The sequence below is a fragment of the Triturus cristatus genome, chromosome 3_1, assembly GCF_964204655.1.
Source record: "Triturus cristatus chromosome 3_1, aTriCri1.1, whole genome shotgun sequence".
In the NCBI taxonomy this organism is placed as follows: Eukaryota; Metazoa; Chordata; class Amphibia; order Caudata; family Salamandridae; genus Triturus; species Triturus cristatus.
The window spans coordinates 680,923,240-680,950,791 of NC_140583.1; the positions used below are offsets into that span (position 1 = coordinate 680,923,240).

The 27,552-nt window shown below is 42.8% G+C and overlaps 1 protein-coding gene across 1 annotated transcript in view; it reads right to left on the bottom strand.

Annotated features, from left to right (window-relative positions):
- The window catches only part of IGHMBP2 (immunoglobulin mu DNA binding protein 2), a 352,665-nt gene that overhangs the window by 50,842 nt on the left and 274,271 nt on the right, over window positions 1–27,552 (bottom strand). The window contains exon 14 of the mRNA XM_085644756.1: window positions 17,812–17,996. Coding sequence (XP_085500882.1) covers window positions 17,812–17,996 — 185 coding nt within the window. The remainder of the gene's footprint in view (window positions 1–17,811; window positions 17,997–27,552) is intronic.

Consider the following 27,552-nt stretch of genomic DNA (forward strand, 5'->3'; position numbering starts at 1 on the left):
ATCCACCACAAACCTTAGATACTGCCTGTGAGCAGGATTTATGGGAATGTGGAAGTAGGCGTCCTTGAGATCTAGTGTGGCAAGGAAATCGCCTTGTTGCAGCAGTGGGAGCACTTGTTGAAGCGTGATCATATGGAAATGATCTGAGTGTATATACAGATTTAGGGGTCTGAGGTCGAGTATTGGTCTTAGAGTCCCGTCCTTTTTGGGGATTAGGAAGTAGAGTGAGTATACCCCTGTTCCTTGATGTTCTAAGGGAACTGGCTCTATTGCGTGTTTTTGGAGCAGTGATAGAACCTCTTGTTTGAGGAGCGTAAGATGGTCTGGTGACATTGAATGCTGTTTGGGTGGTATATGTGAGGGGGTAGTTGTAAGTTCCAGGCAGTAACCATACTGGATAATATGTCTTACCCACTTATCTGTTGTGATGGAGCTCCAGACAGGTAGGAACTGTGTTAGTCTGCCCCCGACTGGAGTGGAATGGTCGGGGGGAGCGGAGGAAAGTCACTGTTTTGTGGCAGGGGAGGTGCAAGTGTTGTTATTACTTCGACCTCGTCCCTTGTTGTTGTTTCCTCTGTATCCGCCTCTAAAATATCCTCTACTGGGGGATGTTTGTGTAGTGGCTTTGAATGTAGATGAGGTGTCTGCGCTCATATTTTTGGAGGCTCCTCTATAGAAGGAGCGCCGAAAGGAGCCACGTGCTTGTGGAGACTGTAATGCTCCCATGGACTTAGCGGTCTCGGTGTCCTTTTTCATTTTTCCAAGGGCAGTGTCTACGGCTGGCCCAAATAGCTGTTCTTGGTTGAATGGCTGACTAAGTATGGTAGTTTGTACCTCTGGCTTAAAGCCTGAAATGCGTAGCCAGGCATGTCGTCTAAGGAGCACACTGGTGTTAATTGCTCTAGAGGCAGTGTCTGCGGCGTCAAGTGCACATTTAATTGACCCATTTGAAATAAGCTTCCCCTCTTGGATAAGGTCATTTGCCTGGGTTTTATACTGTTCAGGCAGATGTTGTAAGAGATTCTCTAACTGGTCGTAGTGTGCCCTGTCATATCGTGCTAGTAGTGCTTGGGTGTTGGCAATACGCCAATGATTAGTGGCTTGTGCTGCTACTCTTTTGTCAGAGGCTTCTAGCAGTTTGGATTCTTTGTCCGGGGTGGTGTATCTCCTGTGGTTTGGGAGTTGGCGCGTTTCCTAGCATTGGAAACGACCAAAAATCCAAAGGCAACTGTCCTTTGATGTAATTAGGATCTTCAGGGGCAGGCCTATATTTCTTTCTATTCTAGGGTTAAGAACCCTGGCACGGACGGGGTCTTTAAATACCTCGGGGCGTGCTTAATGACTCCTTTGATCATAGGTAGGATCTGTACTGACTTTTGAGATTGTTCAAAAGTATCTAAGAGGAAGTCTTCCTCTGGTGCGTCAGAGTGCATTGTAACGCCATGACAAAGTGCCGCTCTATTTAATAATTGGCCAAACCCTAGGTGATCATCTGGGGGAGATGGTTTGGAGGGATATGGCTGCGGTTCTGGCATGTCTGTTGGGAGAGGGAATGCCCAATCATCAAGTGGTGAGGTATCTGGATCCGTGAACGGGTCATTAGGATCACCCCCACCCCCTAGGTCATCATCATCATCAGGTGGTGTATGTGGTGGAGAAGTTACAGGTAAGGGTGGTGTAGGCAGAGGAGGTGGGTTAGAAGGCAGTATAGGAGAGGAAGGGGGCATAGGCGATCCTATGTACAGAAACTGGAGCATATGGTGTGTCCAGTCTTCGCTTTTTACATGGCACAGCCGTGACATGTCCAGTCTTTGGGTTAATATAAATCTTTTTCTGCCTTGGATCGATGGGATCTGGGTGAAAAAGTTCTTGTTCCTCGCGAACAGTTTTTGGTGCCGATTTTTTCGGTTCCGAGCGAGGTTTTGGCTGATCCGTGTAGGTTTTGGCTTTAGGAGGATTATCAGAGTCCTTAGCCGTTTGTTTTGGTGCCGATGATGGTTTCGGAGCCGAAGCTGGATCTTTAGGCTTGGGAACCTTCGGCGCCGGTTTATCTGTGGGTCTTGGCGTTTTCGGGGCCGAAGGCGTCGGAGCCGATTTCGGTGCCGAGTGGTCTTTTGGCTTCGGTGCCGAAGGAGCCGGTGGGACAATGACATGCGGTTTGCTCGGTCCCGAGCTACTGGAAGGTTTGTGTTGTTTCTTCGGAGCCGAGCCCGGAGGCGGGGCTTCTGAAGGATGTTTTCGGTCTTGACAGGGGCCAACAGGCGAAGTCTTGACCACTGCCTTTGGTTTTGGAGGGGTTGGGCAGGAGCAGTAGTACTCACACTTTGCCCAGGAGTGATGGGGTTATCTGAGTCTTCTGCTTCGGAGATGATTTGGACATCCTCGGAATCTTCTTCTGGGACATCGGGGCCTTCATCAAAGATGTCCTCTGGTTCTGGAGCTGGTCTCTGTGACATGATGTGTCTTCGAGCCCTTCGATTTTAAATGGTCTTTTTGGATCGAAAGGATGCACAGGCTGGACAGCTGGACTCGTCGTGTTCAGGTGATAGGCACAGGTTGCAGACCTTGTGATGGTCACTGTGTGAAAATTTTGCTCCACACTGGGGGCATTTTTTGAAAGGCGTCCTTTTCCTGAGCCGTAGGCCTTATGGCGTGGATAGGCCCAGCGGCCCGCGTCGACGTCTGGAATCGAGCCGATGAAATCGATGTCGAAGATGAAGGTGCATCGATGGTTTTTGTGGAAATTTTGCGCTTCGAGAAGCTTGGAATTGAGATTTCCAATCGGAGCGGAAAAGTTGCATCCGAACCCAATGGGACCTGTGTCTGTTCCAGCATTGTCTTACTTATACATCACACATGGACATCTCTCTCTCTTCTACAAACTCCATCATTTCCCATCATGGTGAAAAACAATCTAACGATGGAGTTGATGCCCATGCGCACTATCGTCCAAGGGAGGAGTCACCTATCTTGTGACCACAAAGACTTCTTCCAAAGACAACAACAACATGCAAGCATCCGAGCCCAACACCAGATGGCGATCTACTATCCTAGTGTGTGATCTGCAGCTCATATGCCTCGAACATTGGTTTACCAGACACCCAGGACCTGTACTTCAAATGCTACTAGTGGGCCTGCTCCACTAATTGTGCCACACACACAAGTAGCCTTTCAAATCAGACTCAGGCCTGTCACTGCAGTACCTGTGTGCGCAGTTTACTGCCACTTCGACTTGGAATTTAAAACTACTGAGCAAACAGTAGATGGATGGAGCACTGAAACTTTTCAGACACCCCCCCCCCCAGTCACAGATCTAGGTTGAATCCATCATCGTTCTTTAGCTCACATCGCCACCCCAGTTATATGCAAATCGTTCTTGACCCTCTCCCTCATGGGAACAATTCAGACCGAACTGCGAAGCCCGGTCTTCCGTGGATCTGAAACAAGCATCCTGGGACCAGTTTCAGGGTAACACCCCTCATCAGCCAGACTAGTTTGAATCCAGTGGCAAAGTGAGCAAGGGACCCACGTCTGGGCATACCCTGCCAACTTAGAGCGAACAAAGCAAACACAAGGAGATGATGGACTGAGCACTGAAACTTTATGCCTGCCAGCCTGCCTCCAATACACGCCTGGGTTGGGTGACAACTACACTTTGTGCATTCCCTCTATACAGGCACAAACACAGGAAGGTGAGGCTCATCTGCATTCTGAGTGCTTATCTGCATTTCTCTGCATTTGGCTGGGTATTCCTGGGCAGGGAGGAATGGGAGGGTCTGACACTTACACTTCAATAGGTAGTGTCCTGTCCACACACAAAGGAGTGATTACCCCCCCACAGGTAGCCTGGCAAACTGGACTGGAGCTCCTTTGAATTCACCCCCTACATCAAAGGCACATTTGGGTACAAGTACTGGGTCTCTGACCCCCTAAAGTCAAACACTTCTGGAACATGAACTGAACCTTTGTCAGAAGGACAGCTGTGTTGCTTAATGGACTCAACTGGACTGCTTTTCCAGAAAGACTACTTTTCTGCTTTTGGCCTGCTGCTCCGACTCAGCTGGAAGAAGAGTTGTATGCTGCCTTCCCTCCAAGTGATCTCCAAAGGCTTGCCTCCTATTTTCTAAAGTCTCAGGGAAGCTGAAGACTTCCAGCAAATCTGCTGGTGCTGCTGATCTCTGCTATCTTTGAGTCCTGCCCTTGCCTGAGGTGCCCTCTCCAAGTCCTGGGCCTCAGAAGTGGGTTCTGCAGCTGTATTCTACAAAAACCTACGCATCGTTACCACTGAGCCGATCAGAAGCGTCACATTGCCTTTCAACGCTAATGCAGAGGCTGTTCGACGACAGCGGTTCTACAGCCTGCTCAGCTCAACAATGACACTCTGCGCAGCTCGACGACAATGCAGTGACCGGACTGCATGGATAAGATCAACACATTGAGCCCTCAGTGTGGACACTTTGCTCCATTCAGGGTTATTTTTCACCAGGCCCTGTGTGGGTCCTGTAACCGGCTTCTCTCCATCTTGGTCAGACTACACTTCGGATTTGCCCCATTCCCTTGCAAGCTCTAGTAACCTTTTGACCGCTAGTGAATTCTAAGCACTGTTCTTGCATTTCATCTTCACAAATTCACATCCCGACTTTTACTGATTGGATTTTTGTCATTTTGGTCTTTGGATCCTTGTTGTAAGGCTGTTATTGAACAGGCTATTCTGTCTATTTTGTGAAAAATTCAATTTGAACTGCTTTTAGACCAGTTGTGATACTATCCTTTGAGGAACTCTGAAAAGAGTGAAATATGTATCAGGAAATAAACTCTGCAAGTCTGTTGTAGTACAATGACAATAAAGCACTGGCATGGTTTACTTGGAGCCAAAAGACTGGGTATACTGAAGATCAGAATAATTAACTGTATGATGCAGAAACGCATGGCACATAATCTAAAGCTAGAATATAAATAAAGCAAAGGCTATTTAAGCTACGCCTGCACATGTAAGGATTGTTTTTGGATTCTGCTTATCCAAGTAACAACCAGCTAAGATTCAGTGAACTGCTCTTGACTCTGCCACCATCAGCTGATAAATAGCCCATCTTTGTGACCACAACGGTTGTTAACATATGCTGCTTCACAAATCCAGTTCTGCACAGTGGAATGAACACAGGAGTCACAGATGAAAACTGCTCCTTTATCTGGAGGAAAATGGAGTAGAATTCTTCTCATAATGATTCAAAAAGTGCCCTAGCGTCCACCTGACATGACCCACCCATCTTCAGTTACTGCTGCAACTACTAATCACCAAAGACTTCTTGCTCATGTTGGCAAAGTAAAGAAAAAAATAGCACTAAGAAATAGTGGTACCTTAGAAAGAGCTGAATGACCATTATAACCCTTAACCAAGCTCCCAAGGTGCACAAAAGTGAACCGAAGGAGCCAAGGTGGGGAAACATGATTTATATATTCAGTGACTTTACCACTGACGCCCTGTGACTTGATTGGCACCATACAATACTAAAGATGTTCCAGGTATCCAGCAAGGGTCTAATGAGTTTAAATAAGGAATTTGCAGAAGGAATAGTTAGTATGTGCAAGAAAAGAGTTAAGAAAGATTTTGAGATAATTGGAATTCCACCCCCGGTCACCTTCCTATCTACACTATCAAGTTACTGTCCGGTTAGACTACAACTAGAAAGGCTTATTTCCTATACTGTCAGAAGTGGAAGGAGGTAGGGTGAGGTGATAAGAGGTAACTTTCCTTCAGATGTGGAAGCAAATACTTGACCACGTGCAAGGGTCATGCACCTAGACCGACCCATTCTAGAGAAAACAATGGAGGGCATAACTTCAAATCTCTCTAGTAAAATGAATAGGGAGCTGGGTTCATAGTGATCTTATCATGCATAGGTTTTGAGTCTATTACACAGAGTGAACTTCCTGAAGAGAGTAACACAAGAAAAGCACAGAGAATCAGTGGCTTAAAATTATCATACCCCCACAACCCCCCCCTTCATACCACTTAAGAGTTTACAAAAATCACAGGTAGACAAAACAATCAGTGGACGATTAATTAAACGTGTCAGACTTCAGCATAGCTCGTTGCCTCACATCGTTGTAGTTAAGAAGCCAAAATAGCAATATTTTTTTTTACTGTCTCGCTATGGACAGGTTTATCTGTCTGGCAAGGCCTTTTGTCACCACTACACACATCACAATATATAATATATTTAGGCTGTCTAGTTTTAGGTATAAACCTATAATAACTGATAAAACCCCCACTGAAAGGGAAATAGCCCTCACCAGTTTAAACATATAAATGCTGAAAAAACATCTGCACAACCACAAACTAAATGCCATTCAAAGAATGGAAAAGATTCATTTGTTTTCTTCCTAAATGGGCCTATATAATATAAATTTGTTATACAAGCTAGCAGCTAACATTAATCTGCTTGAGTTTCCGGGATAGCAGTGAAAACATGACACCAGACTTTTTGAAAACATGGAACGCAGTGTCACTTGGAATGCTGTATAGGTAAAAGTTGTGTGCTGACCTGTCAAAATCGATACCTGAGCTGAAGTGCTTCCCTGTAAGAGATCCTTTCCACTTGTTAGATGGCATGCAGAAAGCATCTTTACAATCTTCAGAGTTAATGAAGCATGCTATGGACTTTTTAGTCGATTCTGGTGCACTGTTTTGTTATGCGCGGGAACTAAAACACAAATATTTCTTATTTTGCGCTTTGTGTGGCATCAAACATAAGAGTCATCCCAACTGTGTCACTTAGCTGATGGTTCTCAGTCCAAGGAAATGCTATGTTATCCATGTGGCAACCGTTTACAGAATTTTTGCTGAGTGATGATGCCAAAGGCAAGAAATGTGAGGATCTTTGGTCCCATATTGATAGTGATGTGAAAAAAAAGTACACTCTACTGCATTCTTAGATTTTTATAGGGAAACATAACTGCTGTATTGGACATAATGAAAAACACTAGAGTCTGAAAACACCCTTTTCTGCCAAGTGTTCAGCATAATTGGTGTAGATGTGAAACATATCCTTGAGAGTAGGCTGGGCAACACCTTTAGTGACTTTGGAACTGCAACATGTTCCATGTTAGAGTGCTTGCCACTTGGTATGCAAAGCAATGTTGAAGAGCAATTCAGGAACTTTTATTTTACAAGGTATGAGAAATGTCTTGCAATGAAGCGTAGAAATGTCCCTTCACCAACCATGGCATTTGAAGTCAATGAAGCCTCACTGTGGTATTCTGTACAAATTCTAGATCCCTTCCGTGAAGGTGAATTTTCTCCGTAGTTTCAAAAGTGTTGCTTCATTTTTGACCAATTCAATAACTCAGAGGGCATAAGCGCTCAGTTCAACGCAAATGTTCCAGAACCTGCCCAGAGAATCGCAATCTTCAAATGCACCAGTATAGGCATGGAAACCTTTGTCAGTGGGTAGAGTTGGAAAATTGTGTACTAGCTGTTCTGGCGATGCCCGTCTCAAGTGCCAATGCTGAGAGGGCCTCTTCACAGAAAAACGTTACATGGGAAGGAAAGAGCGAGTGCACATGACCAAAGACTCACTGAAGAAGTATTGTATGGTGCACTACAATAAGTTTGATTTGCAAAAATGTATTTGGACCTCGTGTACACTGTACGTACACCATCTATATACCATGCACTATCAGTGCAGCAAGCAAGCAATAATAAAAGCAAAACCTTCCATAAACACCGGAAAATCACAGTTTCTGTTGTATTTGATGGTGCGAAAATGTGTAACCACTGATAATCACTGATTTACGTTGTTAAAATCACTTGAAAACACTGGGGAAAAAACACCAGAATTTGCCAAAAATAGAAACTGAAAAGAGGAAAGTCTAAACATATTCTATGGTAAACTACACACAGCATTCAGAAAGCCTAAATATATTCTATGCTAAACTACACCCAGTATTCAGAAAGGGGCTTTCAAGTCATTCCTCTAAAGTCATTGGCTTTTTCTTTGAGCCCCCTACAGGCATTTGCTCAATGAGATGTGGTCATGTTTTGGGTCAACCCACAGCGTTTCTCAGATGCATACATTTCGTCTTTAGTTGTAGATCTTGGTGACAGAGACAGTAGTTCTGTATATTCGGAGTTTGCATCAAGGTCTATTTTATTATGAGATTAAACATTTAATTTGTCATTGTAGAAACATTAAAGGAGCAAGCTTTTCCCTCTCCCTCATGACCCTTGCCTCAACCCATGACTGGCAGCTGCTCTTCTGTTGATGCGCTGCAGCCCAGCTACCTTCTGTTGGAGCTCTCCAGCACTGTCACCTGCTTTGTATCCAACCTACTCCAATGGCACTGTCTGCACCAGCACTCTCTTTTAATACACAGAGGGACTCAGAACGCCTGGAGACTGGGAGTGCCGTTTATCATTCATTTACTGTTCCACTACAGATTTCCACACTGCATTATCTGATTCTGAAGAATACCTGATACCCCCATGGTCTGACCTGCTGCCCCTGAAGTGCTACATTTGATTTTCTTACCTCTTGTTCACTGTAGGTTCCCAAGAAAACAGCACAGAACTATCCTTGACTGAGCTCCAGACAGAGGCCTCTGCCAAGGCAGGTCACCTTCAGGACAGAATTAGTTTCAAAAGGTAACCAACAATGAAGGAATTGGTTAAAATTGAAGGTTCAGGGATAATTGAATGCATCAAACCCGTAGAGTGGATTTCTCCAGTTGTAGTGACATGACAGGCAAATGGTAAAAATATACTGTGTCTCTATTTAAGAGATGTGACATAAAACATCTCTGTGGAGAAGTATCTGCTACCTAACATCAATGAGCTCTTATTACAAACAAAGGATATGAAATGTTTCTCGACGATTGACCTTTCTTCAGCATATCATCAAGTTCTCCTCCACAAGAAAAGCAAAATGTTAACAGGATTCATAACTCCCATAGATGCTTCCAATTTGTAAGAATACAGGTTGGCCTGGTTTTGGCAGCTGCTATGGTTCAGAGACTAAAGGCGGACGTTTTAAAGGGAATTCCTCACATCTTGTATTTCAAGGATGATATATTTATCATGGGAAGATATAGGAAGGAGCACTCAAGGTACTCTTTTAATGTTAGATGTGAGAGGGCTGACAGCAAAATTTACTAAATGCAAGTCCGCAACCTATTTAGGACATAAGTTAGGCCCTAAACGGATTTCACCCAAGAAGGAGCTACAGGAGACGGTAAAGGAAGCCACTGTTCCTGGGAAAAAGGAGGAATTATGGTCTTACCTGGGTGTTACAGAGTATTATTCGAGGTATGTAAGGAACTTCACAAAAATGTCTTATGCTCTAAGACAGTTATTGAAGTCCATTGTATAATATATGAGGAATTAAAAATGCGAACATCCAAACAATAAATAAAGATGCCTTTAAATTCAATATTTATCTTGTAAAATTTGCTGCATCTCATTCATTAGTGGGTAAAAAGTCTTCTGACAAACTTCTGCTTATTTTTTTTTTAACATGGGGATTGGTGTTTACATATTCCTCTCACTCGGCAGTCAGAGAAAGAAGCGTAGAGTTAATTATGTGACAAAGTTGTTGGGATACAGTGTGTGAAAGGAAAGGTTGCTTGATGTAAATGTTTGTAACACAACTCAATGTGAATGAACTATACACATTCAGCAGTTAGAAAAACAAAAATGGTTTATAAATCTGAAGTGTGATGGAAATAAAGACTTTAATAGGATCAAAACAATACACTTTACCTGGTGATGCTAAAATGATAAATATTTACTGAAACTAAATTTGCATACATTACCATTTGTGTACAATATAGTTTTGTCAGTAAAACAGTATGTCAGTGGCCATTTCAATGGAAAATGACAGCGGGCTATCACACGATGCTTTAGTTATATTAAAAAATCCCCCACTTCCTGTCCACTAAAGGTCGTTGGGCCGAGAGTTTTTCCTTCTATAAATGGGGTTGTGGTTTCAAAACGTTTTGGGAAGAACTGGTATGGGGCATTTGGAAAAAATCAAGGACAGTACATGTAAAGCAGAACCTACTGGAGATTGTGATTAAGAGGCCTGTAGTGAGATAACAACAGATGCTAGTAATAAGTGTCTTGGGGCCGTTCTCATTAAAATCACTGGAAATGGGGAGGAAAGTGTATTTTCATTTGCTTCTCGCAGTTTGACTCTTGCTGTGGCATGTTATTCCATGATGGAAAGGGAAACATTAGCTCGTGCCTGGGGCATGGAGTACTTTGAGCATTCAACTGGAGCTCTGAATTTGATGTGAGACCGGACCATAAATCTTTGGTAAAACTGTTTACATAATGTATATTTGTAACACAACGTGTAATTGTAAATCGCACGTCCACCCTAGGGTATCTTGGCGCTGAATAACAGATAAACATCTCAATGGTACTCATTTTATCAACCTAAGGATAAAAGGCTGAGTGGACACACCAGGATTTGAACCCGTGACCATTAGGTCAAACAGAGGCCCTACAGTGGACGCATTAGTCCACTAAGCCACCGCACCCAGCTTGCGACTGATGGACTATTGAAAGCAACTGGTAGAATAGCTAGATTATTGATAAGGCTGCAGGGCTTAAATTACACATGGGTTATGTTCCTTGTGAACAAGCAAAGTGACAGATTGTTTAAGTAGACTACCCTAACCGGTGAAGGAAATACAACGTATTGCATGGGATGATTACAAACTAGCCTTTGAGGATGATGATGTGGTCAAATGCATTGATACGAGAGAGTGGGAAAAAGCATAGGAACAAGATGGTGATTTGAAAATATTTAAATGGTTTTTGAGAGAAGGATGGGTCAAAAAGAAGTACCTGGAAGCCTTGAAGTGTCTTTGGGAAGTGAGAGATACATTGAGTGAAATCATGGGTTTCGTGATGAGAAGGGAAAGATTTGAAAAGAAGAGCTTTAACTCTTTGTCATGAAGGCCAATTCGGCATTGTGTGGACAAAGAAGAGAGTTAAAAACCCATACTGGTGGCCAGGCGTGGACATGGAAGTTGAGAGAATTGTGAGGAATTGTGTCCAAAGTGCTAATTCAGACAATATTGTGCACACTATATGATCAACCTTGTCACCTGTGAGTTTACCAAATGGGTTTAATTGGAAGTTGTATTAAGAGCTGATTCTGAGAAAGTTGTGACATTTTTGGATCAGGTTTTTGTGAGAGAAAGGATTACACACAGAAAGTTCTTAGTGACAATGGAACTCAATTTAAATTATCCCATGCTGAAGGTTATCTAATGGAGTTGCACATTTTAATACTTCGGTTTATCCACCGGGGGAAATGCTGCGTTTTTATAGAGCGATTAGGTAGGGCCGGGATCCACTTAGCAGGAGAGAGTGGAAAAAGATGGAAGACTAAAATTAAGACGACACTGATGTCATATACAGTTATGTCGTCTCTGACTGGTAATAATCCCTTTGTGAGGAGTAGCAAACCTTACACAAAGGATAATCTTGGATGAATGTGTGCCAAAGGGAAAGTTGAGTGGTCTCCAGAAGTGGTGAGGGAGAATATCAGGAGGCTCAGCTTCTATACAAGAAGTATGATTCTAAACATGGTACTAAGAATATCAATTTGGAAAGAGGAGATTGGGTAAAAAATTTGAAAGTTGAGAAGGTTCCTGAAGAGGAAAGTTATTTCTCAAAAGCCTTTGCAAGTAGTGGAGTGTTTTAATAATTCTGAAAGATTAAGTGATAAATAGGTTTGGCATTTGAGTCGATTGGCAAAGTGCAGGGAGAATATTATTGAGGTTGGGAGCAATCATGTAGAGGCGAATGTTGATACGATGTGGAAGGAGGACGAAGAGGAATAGGAACCTTCTCAAGGAGAAGTGGTTAGTGTGACAGTAGGAACTCAAGCAGGTGCAGTGGAAGAATCTGGAGATAGACATGTTGTGGAAGAAACAAAGTTTAGGAGAGTTAATACAGCAGAAGAAATATCCATCCTATCTCCAGATTTAAAGACTATGTGACAAACTGAAGAGTTTGAGTTTTTGTTCGGCATAACTCAAGATTGAAAAGTGCAAACACATTCTTTTAAATAGTTTTTGTGTCACACAGACTATGTGATTAATTGAAGAAGTTAAATATATGCTTAGCACATCTCAAGACTTAAAAGTGGAAACATTCTTTAGTAAGTTACGATTTTCTTTTTTTTCATTGTAAAGGGGAAGATCTGTGATGGTCTGCCACATGACAGAATGGTTGGATGTCATATGGAATGGCAGAATAGATGGGTGTTTTGAATGTGGCTTCTCACCAATAAGCCACACCCAATCCCTGCACTCCCACCTGGGAGGCAAATATACCACTGCACCTTTAAATAGTATACACTTTTGAGCATGTATTACCACTCCTGGCACAGCAAGACTTCAACACAAAACAAAGAGCACATTTTGAAAAGAGGTTTTATTTAACAAAATGCAAAGACTCTATCACTTTTAGAATAAGGCTTGGGGTTTATTACATAATACTCTCTAAACAAAGGCTATCTCAGATACCAAATGCATAAGATTCAAATATATGTAACAAACATATAATCTAAAGGCACAAATCAATAACTGAGCAAACTATAATACTGATTAATACACAAGCAATAACTGATATAAGATAAGATACACTGGACGTCCTGCAAGAGATCAGAAAGATATATATATATATATATATATATATATATATATATATATATATATATATATATATCTATATATACACAGTAGAGGATCACTCTGGATGTGCACCTCCCACACCACAAAGAAAACACCTCAAATGATCACAGCCACTGGCTCACATCACAATGGCAATAACCACAAAACTCAATACATCACCTGGTGCATACACTGCCCACTTCTGACCGGGGGAATCACAGCCGGGGCTCAGAGCTCAGCACCAGGGTTCATAGTCCGAGATAGACACGTCTGCCCTCGCTCAGAATCCAAACTCCCAGTTTCTCAGCCTGCAACCCTCAGCTTTAAACACACTAGAAGATTTGTGAAAGACCTCCTCCCACCGCCAGAGGAATTTTACCAGAACTGGCCAAGTTCCAAGCAAGCATCTCCATGGCAGTAAGGAGCTCTCAAGTCTCTTCCTCCATTCGCACTTCTTCCAGCCTCTGTCTTGACGAAGCTCTCACAAGGCCTTCCACAGTACACTAAACAAAAACAATCGCTCAGGAAAACACCAAGACCTTGAATGTGAATAACCCAAACAACTTGCAAGCACTGCTGTGCATGCAGCAGCAAGGTAGAGTCAGACATGAGGCCCTTTCAAAGGCAATAGTCAGTGCCTGTAATTCTCATCCACACAACTTACAAGCACCACTGTGCACACAGAAAAGTTTGAAGCAAGGTAAAGTCAGAAGGCAGGATGACATGAGGCCATGTCAAAGAAAGACAGCAAGATTACAGGATGGAAGAGAAGCAAGTATATGCAGGACCATCCTACATTAAGGCTAGGGTAAAATGACACACTAAAGTCAGTTAAAATGGTGGTGGTCGGAGGTCATCATAGGGTGCCAGACTACAAGAGTGGCTCTTTCACTACAATGGGTGTCACCTGGAATTGTTAGGTAAGCATTGTTGCTATTGTGGAATTTGAATGTAAACAGTTCTGTCCAGGAGTTATGCCCATCCCACAAAATGTGGACCTCAATTTTCCATTTATAGCTTCCCCATCTATCCTTCTTTCTTTAACTGCAAAGGTAAAAACCCTATACCCTGCACAAATTTTGCAATCCTCAGCTCCTTGTGTATTATTGAATAAGGTGATCCAGAATCAGCAACCAAACAGATTGCTATTCCTGCAGCTCTCATCTCACAAATTGGTTTGTTACATCAGTCACGTCCTTTCTCCATAACTTCCTCACTCACAAGTAATAGTCATTCCCACCATAATCCTCTTCTTCAGAAGCAGAACTTTTCTGTGACTCGGATACACATTTCACTCTCGGTTTCATTTTTTTCTCTTACAAACTCTCACATAATATCTATTCCTAGCATGCAACAAAAAGAACTTTTTCTGTCCCTTGTATGATATTTTTGCTATTGGCTACATGTTCTACACTACCACACTGGTAGCAACTCATTCCTTCACTTTTACTTACAGTAATCCACCCAGTACTTGTAATCTCTGCACGCATTGGCTCAAAAATAAATTTTACAAATGAGGTATAGTATAGTGTTGGTGCCTCAAGCTACTCCGTAAGCAAGGCATCCGACAGAGAGCAGGGGTGCTCTGCCAGCAACAGTGAGCTCTCATTCATAATAGAGAAACAAGTACTAAAGTAAAGTAATTAAAGTACACAAAAACCGATTACAGTCCCTATTCAGGCTCTCAGCAAATAGCATATTTTGACTGAGCTGAGTTTGAGCTCCTTGAATGATAAAAGGAAACACATATCAACACATATAAATACATTAAAATAAATATATTACAGTAATCATGCATTTCAGAACTTAGGAAAATAAAAGAAAGCTTTTCTATGCAGGACAGGCAGTGTCTATGCTGCTTCAACGTGTATTACCCTGGGGGCCTCTTGCTAGTAGACATGTTAAAGGAATTTCCCTTCCCATAGTTCTTCACGCTTCATTTTTAGGTCGGCGTTAGCCAAGACTGTTTGATTTTTGCTAAAATAATATGTAAATTATACTTACTTAAAGAGGCTTTCAGCCGCCTGTCTTCCTCCACTGGTCTGCTGTTGTGTCATTCACATTTTGCATATGCCCACTACAGCATACAGCCTAAGACAATGGGTCAGTATACTTAAACAACTGGTTAACTTCACTTTGAGTGACTGCATTTTGCTCTTCCAAAGGTGGACATTGGCACAGTGGCGCAGTATTTTTGTTTTATCTTATCATTTCTTTAGTGCTGCCTGATGGAATAGCAGGACGCCTTTAAAGTGAGCAAAGGGAACATTCCAGCTTTATCAGATGCTGTCTCCTGCCAATGCTGTTGTAAATTCATTTTGGAGGGGCCTTTGTTTATCTGACAGCAGTTATTTCTACCTCGCTTTCACCAAAGGGACTTTGCCCGAGAAGAAACCCACATGTTTACTGTTTAATTTGCAGCACTCTTATTACACTTTTATGTAAACATAATTGGTGTGAAATTCCTTTTTTCTTCCCTTTTTTCTTTTTTGCCATCTTTTCTGCTTTAATTTTGCCTTCTTTTTCTTCTTTCTTTTTGCCTTCTTTCCTTTCCACTTTCTTTCCATGTTTACCTTTGTTCCTTCTTTCATTTATTATTTCCTTATTTAATTCTTTCTTTTGGCATTCTTTCTTTCCTTTTTGAAATCTTTCTTGTTGTCATCCTTTTTGCCTGCTTTCCTTCTTTCCTTTCATTCGTTCTTGCATTTTTGCCTTCATTCCTTCTTTCTTTTTTGCCATCACTTGTTTTTGTCCTTTTTGCCAGCTTTCCTTCTTTCCTTTCTTTTGTTCTTACATTTTTGCCTTCATTCCTTCTTTCTTTTTTGCATTTTCATTCTTTCCTTCTTGCCATCATTCCTTTCTTCTTTCTTACTTTCCTTTTTGCCTTTCCTTCTTAAATTATTTCTGTTTTTCTTTCTTCTTTCCTTTTTCCTTCTTTCTTATATGCCGTCTTTCCTTTTCTCTTTTTTTGTAATCTCTTTCTTTTATGCCTTTTCAATTTTCCTTCGTTCCTTTTTCTTTCTTTCCTTCTAACTTTCCTTTTTTCTTTCTTTCCTTTTTTGCTTTCTTTATTTCATTCTATTTTTTCGTTTCTTCTTTTTTTTGCCTTCACTCTTTTTCGTTCCTTCTTTCATTTTTTCTTTCAGTCTTCTTCCCTTTTCTTTCTTTCCTTCACTTCTTTCTTATTTGCCTTCTATCGGCCTTCCTTCCATTTTTTTTGTCTTGCTTCCTTCTTGTTTGTCTACCTTCCTTGCTGCTTTCCATTCTGTCTCTGACTTCCTTTCTTCCTTGTTTGTCTTCCTTGCTTTCATGCCAGACGGTTTGGCTTTTTTAGGTCTATCTTAGACAAGACCTTTTGATTTTACTAAAAGTATGTATACCATAGTAAATAATAGCGGTTTTCAGCCAGACTTCATCCATTAGTCTGTGCTTGTGTCATTCACCTTTTCCTTCTATCCACTCCAACAGGCTTCAAGGGGAAATGTGTCATCCTACTTCAGCCAGTGTCTTATTTCACTGAGTTATGTCATGCTGCCCTTTCACAAGGAGCACGTCCACACACAAAGTAGTTCCCTCAGTGCCAGGGCATACTAATATAATGTGTACGCTATTGCAAAAACCACGACAAAACAAAACAAGAATTGCCAAAAGGCTGGTGGCAAATGCTAGATCGATTGACTTTGCCAATGCTTGTTAGGTCTGGTGCTAGCCAAGACCTTTTGCTTTTATTTATTTTTTGTATATATAATATATGTAGTTTGAGTGGCTTACAGCCAGCCCTCTTCATCTTCTGGTCTGTTGTTGTCATTCACATTTTTCTCGGCTCCCACCTACAGCATTCAGCATGGAGCAGCAGGTGATTCCACTTAAGTCACTAGATAACTTCACTGTGAGGGATGGAATTTTTCCCTTTCACAAGAAAACATTCGCACACAAAGTAATTCCCTTCAACTCCCGCTCTTTCTACGGCAATTTAAGCTTTTTTAAACCAAAACAATATTTCTGCTTTTCACAATTTTTTTTTTTTTTTTTTTTTTTTTACAGGCGAGGAGTGGAACCCGGCACCTCCCTCAGCAAGAACATTTTTACAAAAACCACACAAAAACAATAAGGACTCACAAAGTCAAAATACTTGCAGCCAATGTCAAACCATTTGGCATTGACAATGCTGGTTTCGTTATTGGCATGCAAAAAGAAAGAGAGACAATCCATATTAACAATAGTGTTTCTCTATGTGTGGCTGTTTCTGTTTATCATGTGCTCCAGTTGAGAAACATATCGCCAATTATTATATGTGTTTATGGTATACAAGGAGCTTAGGCAAGATATTTCTAACAACATTATGTTCACCTGAAAAATATAACCTACAGCACCACAACTGCTGTAACTAGTGTGCCCCATCTAAAGCCCATTACAGTGAATAGTCCAGCTTAATAAGACACAGATCAAACACCCTCTCTTTATGTCTCGCCTGACCCAGCGCATGCGCTGGTCTGGCGAGACTTATTGAGAGGGCTCCAAAAAGTGCTACCAGGCCAGCCGAGAGCTACAGTGCATGTGAGCAGGCGCGCGCGCCGCGCTTTACCGCGATTACTTTCACTTTTGCGGCCGCACGGCCGCTTTGATGTTTGATAGCGATCACTTTCACGGCCGCTTGGCATAGCCAATAGGTCTCGCTTTTGAGACCTTATAAGTATTTAGTTATGCCACTGTTGCATGGCTAAACACTTATAAGGTCCCAAAGGCGAGACCTATTGGCTATGCCAATGCTTGTTTTAAATTTATGTTGGACCCACCATTGCTGTAATGCATGAGCCAACATAATGTTTGCAATTGCCTCAATATAATGTGGGTATTGGTTTGTCAATATTTGTTTCAAATGCCACTCCTTTTGCCATCACAATTCTTTGACTTTCCTGAGAACAAAATGCTAAACAGTTAAAATGTTCTTTAGAAAACTGAAATGATTTAATAAGTGTTTGCGGGATTTTAACAGGACATATTTCAGACAATCATTGACTGTGCCAGGTTGGGGCAATGAATCCTTCGCACGTTATCAGTTAAAAAGCTGAGAACATAACTGTATCTAAATATTAGCCGCGATGAATCATATTCATATTTTACCTCTGGGATATGGTGGCTCAGGCAGTAGTGCTTTCTGCAGTGTGTGCAGAGCTGTCCCACGGTCAGAACGCTGGCTTTGCATTTAGGGAATCCGCACGTACTGTCAGCTTTAATGGTAGCAGCAATCAGTGCATCAAAGTCCTCTTCAGGGAAGACGGTAGTCTCAGCTTTAGCAGTGCTCTTTGCTGTAGGTCAGGGCAAAAACAGAAGCGAGTTAATGACTTCAAAGGGCTACAGAAAAAAAAATAAACATAAATCGATGCAAATTGGTATTATAATAGGTGCAACGACAACTTAAAGCGTTAGAGTCACTCCCTACCGCACATCCGTGATGGATATCCCGTTTGCTTTATATCCTATGGAACTTAAAAAGTGGACGGGATATCCGTCATGTCTGTGACGCAGTAGCCCATCCGCCAAACTCCAAATCAGACTCTCACAACGTAAATTCAGCAAATATGGTGCGTTTCAAAACAGGCACATCAACAACAATGATCTCAAAATACTTTAACCCACCCGTTTCATGTGGTACTGAATATGTGATGTTACAACGCATGCCATTACATCGCATGCCGTTGCAACGCCAACTTTTACATCGACTTTCAGTCGGGGGAGCAATGGAAGTTGGAATAGATTAACTTTCTATTCCAACTCTAGTGTGTGCAACAGTAAGGAAGGTGCTGGAGTTAAATCCAACACCTTCTACCCACTGCTGCACACCTTTTTCGTTGCAACACCATACGATATAATGGCATGCGTTGTAACGGTTGCATAGTAAAGGCTGTTTCCCCTGTCACTATGCTCTGGTGTGTTCCCAATTTTCCAGGCATAAGTTAAAGTTTTGATACAGCGCTGTGATGTAATCTTTCAAACTGATGAAAAAATGAATATTTACCAGTGAAAACTTCTCATTGTAGCGTTAAACGTGCAGGACACTTTGGGCCTGATTACGATGGCGGCAGTCGGACTGCTGACATCCCGTTGGTGGCGGTCCGACTGCCAACGGCCTCTCGGTCTGATCGTCGCATTAGGACACTGGCAGTCAGACCGAAAGTTGCTCGACACAACACCGCCAGGATATTGGATCCAGACGATACGGTGGTGGTGTTAGGGCAAGTGAATGACGACAGTGCCGAGGCAGGCACAGCCTTCAGGATTATGGCATCCCTTTCAGACATCCTTTTCATGATGGCTACCCTACAATGTAAAGGATGTCGGAAACGTAAAGAGGGGGCCCTAAACAGGGCCTCTGGATGATTTCGCCTAGGAGGGGGAAGTACTTGGGGGCACATGTTAGGCCTCCCTTTGCATGCACTATTGTGCGTGCACTGTGTGCCATTCACAACATGGTGCATGGTAAAAGTGCGTACATATATTCTCGATTCTGACAAGGGAGTTATCGGCGGCCGGGAGACTGGACGGCAGCATACGCTATCCAAAGGAGTGTAAATAACCTGTGCCACACATTAACAATGGACCCGGAACTACTGCGAAACATCTAATTTACACACAAATGAGACGATCAAATAGATAAAGGATAACAAAGTGCTCAGAAGCAACCACTGTAGCTGGAGCACTAACTGAGAATGTACAGCCAATGCCCGACGGGAAACAAAAGAGAAATATGAATAAGGGCATGCCAGTGTGGAAAAGACTAAAGCAGGATAATGACTAAAGGATCCCCTACCCAACCTCCGCTGCATTGAAATTCATAAGAGCAAGCTGTCCTGAAGAAGGTGGATTGAATCACATGTATCCACTAAAACGTGTGTCGGCCTGATTTTTTCCATCAGGCTGCATAACCATGGACATTAATGAAGATTTATTCACCATGAGTTCTTAGTTGCAAGCCAATTCTTAGCTGGAAAATGATGAATATTTTGTAATGTGTATATGAGTTTAGTTGGTATGCTTTGACAGTATGTGAGGTCTGTACGAATGTGATTTTGGTATGGGGATAAATTCGAATTTGTTGTTTTGTAAGTATTTATTGCACTAATCATCTTAGATCTGTAGTTTCAATAGAAGTATAACAATGTCTTGTCACTTCTAAGTTATTGTACATACAGACACTGAAAAAATGATGGTTTCACTATTTAAGAAATGTAATTGAAAAAATAAGACTGAAAAAATAGATAAAGGAAAAATAATAAACGTTATCATAAAAAATGATGTATGTATTCTCTGTAAGACTTTCTTTCTCTATTTGTATAATTGAGAGATAGCCCAATAGAGCTAGTTGAGGCCGAAATTGAATTAGTGTTGGTCGAGTGGGAGGTGCATAAATATGTATACTTCTGTTTTCCCCTTTTCCCCCAGACCACATAATCAAAACTAAGGGGTACCTTTGTTCTTGCATGGTAAAAGTGCACGCACAACAGTGCAGGTGCTGCACCGCGGTGGCATCGCCTTCTGGCTCGCATAGTGAGCCTGAGCATGCCACCGCTGGTGGTCATGTCATAAGACAGTGGTCGGGATGCCGCCAGCTTGACGTCTGTCTCCTGACTGCCGACACTACGGCCTGGCAGTCTGACCACCAGGTTCGCAATTTACCCCTTTGTCTAAGGATCCGGGTGTCTTCCCCTCCTTCTCATGTGCTTACTGGTTGCATACATGACGCAAAGTTGATTAGTAAAAATGTACACCTGTGAGCTGGTCGTCAGCTCGGGGCAGACAGTTGCCTACATAAGTGTGTGTGAGTCTTCGGCTATAGGTGAACTCAACTACTTGTATGTCGGCCATTAACCACGGCAAGCCTCCGACACCCAGTAGCCCCAACCGAGGGCAGCAAATAAGGGAGGAGTCATCTCACCATCAGGCAAGCCAGGTAATCCTGGCAGCTACAAGAGATAAACCAAAAACCCCACCGACATAGCTGCCAAATATTTTGCGCGCTCATGCGTGACATTGCCATGTTTTGAATGTACTTATGTGTGACATTTGAATGTCTTATGTGCGACACTTTATCTCAAGTAGAACAAGGATGATATGTCTGTATAATGCGCTACAATAAGAAACTACCGCTTTTGTGCAAAGCAGTGGTCAACAACTGTAATGTTTCTGGATGAGTATGCAAAATCAAACACCTACTTCTCTTTATAATAATCCTACTTGGAATATCTGTGGTGACGTAATTATGCATAAACAACTTATACTCCCGTGAAGCAGCCCTAATTAACAAGTAAGGTATCACAAAGCCTTTAATGCAGCCTGCCGAATAAGACAGTACCCAAAGTTAATGTCATTTTGCCCCTAGAACCCCAAAATGAAAAGTGCTCTTGGCTAAAAACCCATGACTCAGAAAAGATGTTGACAACAGCAGGTGACCACCTAGCTACTATATGGACTTATCACACTGCCTCGCATTCACCTGATGGCTGAGTGGGGGGAGGGGGTGGCATTTGCTTGCATCACAAATGAAGACAGCATGATTCTGTTCCTCTTTTGGAATTCATCCCATATAAGCACGTGATGAGGAGGCGGCAATGGGCAGATGGTTCCTACGGATTAGGAAGCATGAGACCTGTATTTGAATCCCAGCTTCTCCAATTGAGCAAAATGTGTTGTCCTGTCCCAATCATCTCCCGCATTGCGTGTGTCTGTATGCAATTCATGTTTAACGAGTGTGCTGCATAATTCATTGCAAATTAACAACGTGGTGGTGAAGAGCAAATTCGAGCTCAATGCAAAAGTGCCGAATCAGATTTTTCTCACAGATATATGCTCTTTCCACACTCTCAGCAGTGCCCCTGCCGTGTACTTATTATATGTGCTCTCAGGTCACTGCCAGTTTGACATACGGAACATTGGTGTCAGGAGCTGTCAGCAGTCGCGTGCCTGTTATATTCCATATAGGTAACATTCGTGTGCAAATGATATCACGAGTTCACATAAGGGTGTGCGAGCTATGGAGAGAAATAAACAAGCGATTTAGGTGACTAATCACCGACCCTCCAGCGAGCCAATTTGTGTTCGTATATTGATACTCAAAGTGCGGCCCACCTGACCCATACATGCGGTCCCATGGTTAACAGCAGCACTGGGCTGCTGTTTGCTCGACGGAGTACTAACATTACAAATATGTTAAATTCACAGCGAACCATTCATTTAAATATTATGAAGCTAGAGAAAATAAGAAACTAGTTTGTTCTGCACTGCGTTAGGAGCACATTTATTTTTAAGACACCTTGCAGCCAGTGTGAAAATATGATGAAGTAAAAATCCCCAAAGTGTTTTTCATTAGAACGCATAACCGGTTTGCCTTAGTACATCTAAATATATCCGTCCATTGAGAAGCCTTTACAAACATTAATTTAGAAACATTGAGTTCCCATCCAACCAGACAGCAATGCCAGTAGTGAACTAAGAGGCAAGTCAGTGGTTATGTGCACTCTCTGGGTGGCCTGGGTTCCTATCATACATGAACATTATAGTTTATTAAATCAACTACAGGAGAAGATTTTGTATCGCGCACATTCTGAAGTCATGCATGTGGAGGTCCTCTTATATGTGATAACGAAGGAAAAAGAGTGAAAGTAAAATAAAACAATTCACTATGATCACACAGTTTGATTAACTGGGAAAGCTGGGATTAATCCACAGTTTTCTGGTTCCACACGCTTCAATTCAGACACTAGATGTATCTGCTTAGCTTTCCCTACACCCCCATTGCTGCCAACACCCTCAGCGCCAACCTCGACCGCCACCCAGCTGGCATCAATGCGGCCTTCGGTAACATCACAGACCAAACTTTTTGGGCCCTTAGGAAAATGTTTGCGAGTACCCATGCGTTAGAATCACTCGTGATGCATAGTACTTATAAGGTCTGGACCTAAGAAATTAACACTGGGCCTGAAAACCTAATTTTCTGCAATGCTACGTGATTGCCACAAGAGGGCAGCAGGTCGTCATCCATAAGATTCAGAAGGCTTTCTCCATAGCCTCAGGGAATAAAGAAATATTTTCCTCATGTGCACATCGTGGTAGTCCAACCAGTTTATAGTGCAAGGTCCAGTAACCCTGAAGCAAGAAATGCCACCATCATACCTTGACACGGAAACAACAAAAAAGAAGGCTGATAGTGCAAAGAAAGTGAAATCTAGAAGTGAGTGTAACCCCGACGCCCCCCTCCAATCTTGGGCCGCTCTGCAGACCAGGAAAAAAGGCAAACTGCCTAAAAGGTGTCATCCATACCTGCGGTGGCACCGGTTGAACTCTGGCACACCCTTATCACAAGACTCCAAATCGACTCTGGGGGTGAACAGGTTTGAAACATACTTCGCTGCTCCTGCGGTCCTTGACAAAAGAAGGAATATGCTGCTTCATCTAGCAGAAAGTATATACAAACTCAACCGGCCCACCTTTCACATCCGCCATCCTGGTTACTGCGCTCAATGAATACTTTGCCCCCCTTGCCAAGTTGAACTATTAAGTCTTTCTGTTAAGACCAGCAAAACTAAAAACTGACAACTCCATTGACAAGCCCCCCACTCGCCTCACAGAACCAGCTAGCAGAAGCCCCCTCCCAGCTGAGGACGATGAAATCTGGGACCAGTTCATCCAGGGACGTGTCTATGTAAAGCTGAGTAATCAAATCCTGCATGAACCAGGCAGGGCCCTCCCAGATATCCTGACAATGGGGCGGTCTTTAACATTATCCCTCCTGTGCCCTTACTTCACACATGGAGATGGCCAGGGGCGTGGCTTGGTCAATAAGATTGTGGGTATGTGAGCTTCAGATTCTCCGAGAATCACGCCTGCATAGAATGTCAAAATACATAATAGGACACGCAGGTCACATGAGAGAGGATAAAGGGGCAGTGGAAAGGGAGACGAATGTGGATTGATTGGGGCAGTAAGTGAGAGAATACACAATATTTTGCAAAATAACCAACATTTTGAAGACTTTAAAAGCAGAGAGGGAGAGGGAGTGTGTGTGTGCTTTATTGTCTGCGTTTATGTAAAGATTTCTTGTGAAATCCGAAAGATATCACCATGCCAGTCTAAAGGCACCTGTACCCGACTATTTACCAGGGAGTACATTTATTAGGTGGGTGTAACACCACAAAACACCCCCACTGAAGCTACACCCCTGGAGACCGCACTCACGAAGACCATCAGGAAGATCCTGTCACCCTCCTGATGAAAGGGGCATCGAGTGCCAAATGAGAGCCAAACCATGCTAATGGAAAACTGTTGGAAAACGAGGCAGCATCTGTGAGGCCTGCACAAATAAGAGGACTACGTTTGTCCTTCACTGGAACTAAACACCCAATTGTGGCGCCTGACTCTGAGGGTAGCGTTGCAGAGCAGTCTGAGGCTTACACAAGGGAGGTGTTGTGGGCTAGTAATTGCCATCACAGGTACGCAGCAATACCACTCAATAATTGATTGTCCAGTCTGTACTCTGCTTTATAAAAGTAAGAGTACATTTATTAAACACACACACTACTCAATACTATGCACCAATTTACAAATATACATAAGCTGATGGAATTACTTTGTGACATTGCAGAACATCTCCACCCCTCCTACAGGGGGGTGGGGTCTAGTACCACCACTCCCATGAATGCACATCGTCTTGCCCCCTAATACAGGTGTAGTTCACGTGGTCTACACCACTGAATAAAGCAGAATGAAGAAGCGGTCGCAACCAAGGTGTCAAGTAGGAAAACAAATGTTCACCTCCTTGACTGACACAGGTGTATCCATTAATGTGATGTCGAAGACACAGTTTGATCTTCTAGCACCACTGCCGCCCCTAAGACAGACTAGAGTGAACATGTTTGCATATGGTAACAAGTCATCGCTAATCCTCTGGTGTCTTCCACATGAAAGTGATTCAATAACTCAAGAATATGTGTCCCTCAGGAGGGACAGAGGACCTTGTTGAGCTGCCATACAGTTGAACAACTACAATTAATACATTTCGCTTTCGTCATCCAGACCAATGACAGACTCTTGCCTAAGAATACAGAAGACTGTTTGATGGGATTGAATGGCTCAGGAGAATTTGGCCCATTTGCATATCGACCCGTTGGTCCAGCCGGTTACCCTCAAACTCCGAAGGATGGCCTTCCACCTCAGGTCCAAAATAGAAGCCGAACTCCGGAAGCTGGAGGAAGCAGACATTGCTGAACAAGTGGAAGAGTCCATTCCCTGGCTGTTCCCCATTGTCACATGCATCAGACAACCTGATAAAGAATGTATCTGTTTGAATATACCGCTCCAGAATGTTGCTATAAAACGTGAACAACATCTGACCACAATAGTAGACCAACCAGTAGCAGAGCTCACGGTGCTTCTCAAAAGTTGGCCTCAACCAAGAAACCACCAGCAGCTCCTGTATCCCATATCTAGATATATTACTACATTCTTGCCTCAGCCTCCATTGCTACAAATGACTAAACTTTGGAATTTCTAGTGCAGCAGAGGTTAAGAGAGTGCTGGCAAGACTGGTGGAAGTGATCAACGTGAGAGACAATATCTTCAACTGAAGATCATCATATTCATTTCCAAAGTGTTTTTCAGATACTGAGCAGGTGCTGGACTCACTTTTACTAGAAATGTATTTTTGTATCTGGATATTAGCTTCTTTGACTATTGATTCTCTGATCAGGGAGTTGTTGTAGATTTGGACAAGGAGGAAGATTTCAAGAGTGCACCCTCTTCATCCTCCGTATCTGGAGTAAAGAGTTTCCTATACATGGTGACATACTGTGGGAGGTCATACAGAATCGGTCTTCACTGACTGAGCAACTGAGGGAACTCACTAAGTCGACCACACCCTGGCACAGGGGTGAGGCTCAGAGAAAACTATTTCATGCCACCAAGGAGGCATTGTCTGAAGAAACTACGTTGAAATATTTTGATACATCTAAGGAAACAGAATTGTCAGTGGATGCTAGCCCCACAGGGTGCTGTACAGTACTGTCACAAAACCAGCGGTGTGGTAAATGGGCTCCAGTGGCTTTTGCAAGTCAGGTGCTAATTGCCATAGAAGAGTGATACTCCCACATAGAGAAAGAGGCTATTGTGATACATTGGGGTGTCACAATTTTCATCTCTATCTATATGGCCATCCCTTCAGTGTGGCCACCGATCACTAGCCTCTAATCCCGCTATTCAAATGGTCCTCTTCAAAACCTCTACCTCGAAGTAGGTAAACTGCTACCTATAAGAAGTAGATCGTTCAACTTCAGAAATACAAATTTTCTGTGAACTACTGCCCAGAGTCACTGAATCCTACAGACTTCCTGCGGCCAGTCTAGAAGTGAAAGTGGCCATTAAGACTGAGAAGCATGTACAAGTTATAGTGCAAAGATCTGGTCCTAAGTTCATGTCTCTGGCAGAAATTCATGCAGCCACTGACTGGTGCCTCCAGATGGCTGTCCTTGCTGTGGAGAAAGGAAACAGGAGGATGCTGACAGACAACCCTGAAGCATAAATAACTCTTGAGTCATTGCACAGTGTGCGTAAGAAGGTAACAGTAATGCCAGAGGGGCTCCCCCTTGGAGGAAATTGACTGCTTACCAAGCAGTGCAGTGTGCTCATGTTGGGCATCAAGGAGTCGGTTTCTTGGACTAGAATAGATGGCAGAAGAAACCATTGAGAGGTGCATTCACTGTCAAGCAGCCAATCCCTACCATCCAACAGTCCTCACCATAACACATATCCCGCCCCATCTCTGAGTCAAGGTGAATGTGGAATATGGATCACTCCAAGATGGCTGCCACATGTTGGTTGACAGTTGACGATTACTATAAGTACCCTAATGTGGAAATAGTGAACTCCACGTCAGTTGATGATCTTATCCCAAAGCCAAAAGGCATTATCACTACGCATGGATTTTTTTTTAAAACGGAGAACTGATAATGGATCCCTGTTCAAGGGCCAAGATATATCAGAATATTGGTTGTCCCTAGGGATAAAGCATTTGAAGAAGCCTCAGTTGGCCCAACACTTCATAAAAACTGTCAAAACCTTTCTGAATTTCTCATGCTGCAGGTCACAGTGTGGAGCAGGCCATCAATGTGATTCAGCTGGAATATCATTTGACTCCTCATCCTACTAGCAGAAGAGTGCAGGCTCATCTGTGCCAAAAAGACTATAGTAAATGATGTAATCCTGCAGTATTCGTCATGGGATCCAGAATCCCCTAAAGATGAAGGAACTTTGGATCACTGAATAAGAAGGAATGATGGGTATATTTGATTTACTAGTAAGTCCCTAGTACAGTGCATTGTGTGTGCCCAGGATCTGTAAATCTAATGCTACTAGTGGGCCTGCAGCACTAGTTTTACCACCCACACGAGTAGCCTTTCTAAGGTGTCTCAGACCTGCCACTGCAGTGTCTGCATGCAGTTTTTACTGCCATGTTGAAGTGGCAAGTGCACCCACTTACCAGGCCCTAACCTTCCCTTGTCCTACATGTAACTTACTTCTAAGATAGGCCCAAAGTAGGCCCATGGGCAGGGTGCAGTGTATGTAAATGGTAGGCCATGTAGTAGTGTGCGTTACATGCCCTGATAGTGAAATACTGTGCATTTCGTTTTTCACTATTAAAAGGTTGTCTTTTCCATAGGTGATCATTGGAGCTGCCTTGAAAAAGATAGGGAAATGTAGTTTAGGTTCCCTGAGCTCAGAATTATTTAACAACATCTTTTAGTAGAGGTGGTTTTTAAACTGTGTGTTTGAAAACTGCAGTTTTAGAAAGTGGGCATTTTCTTGTTTAACCATTCT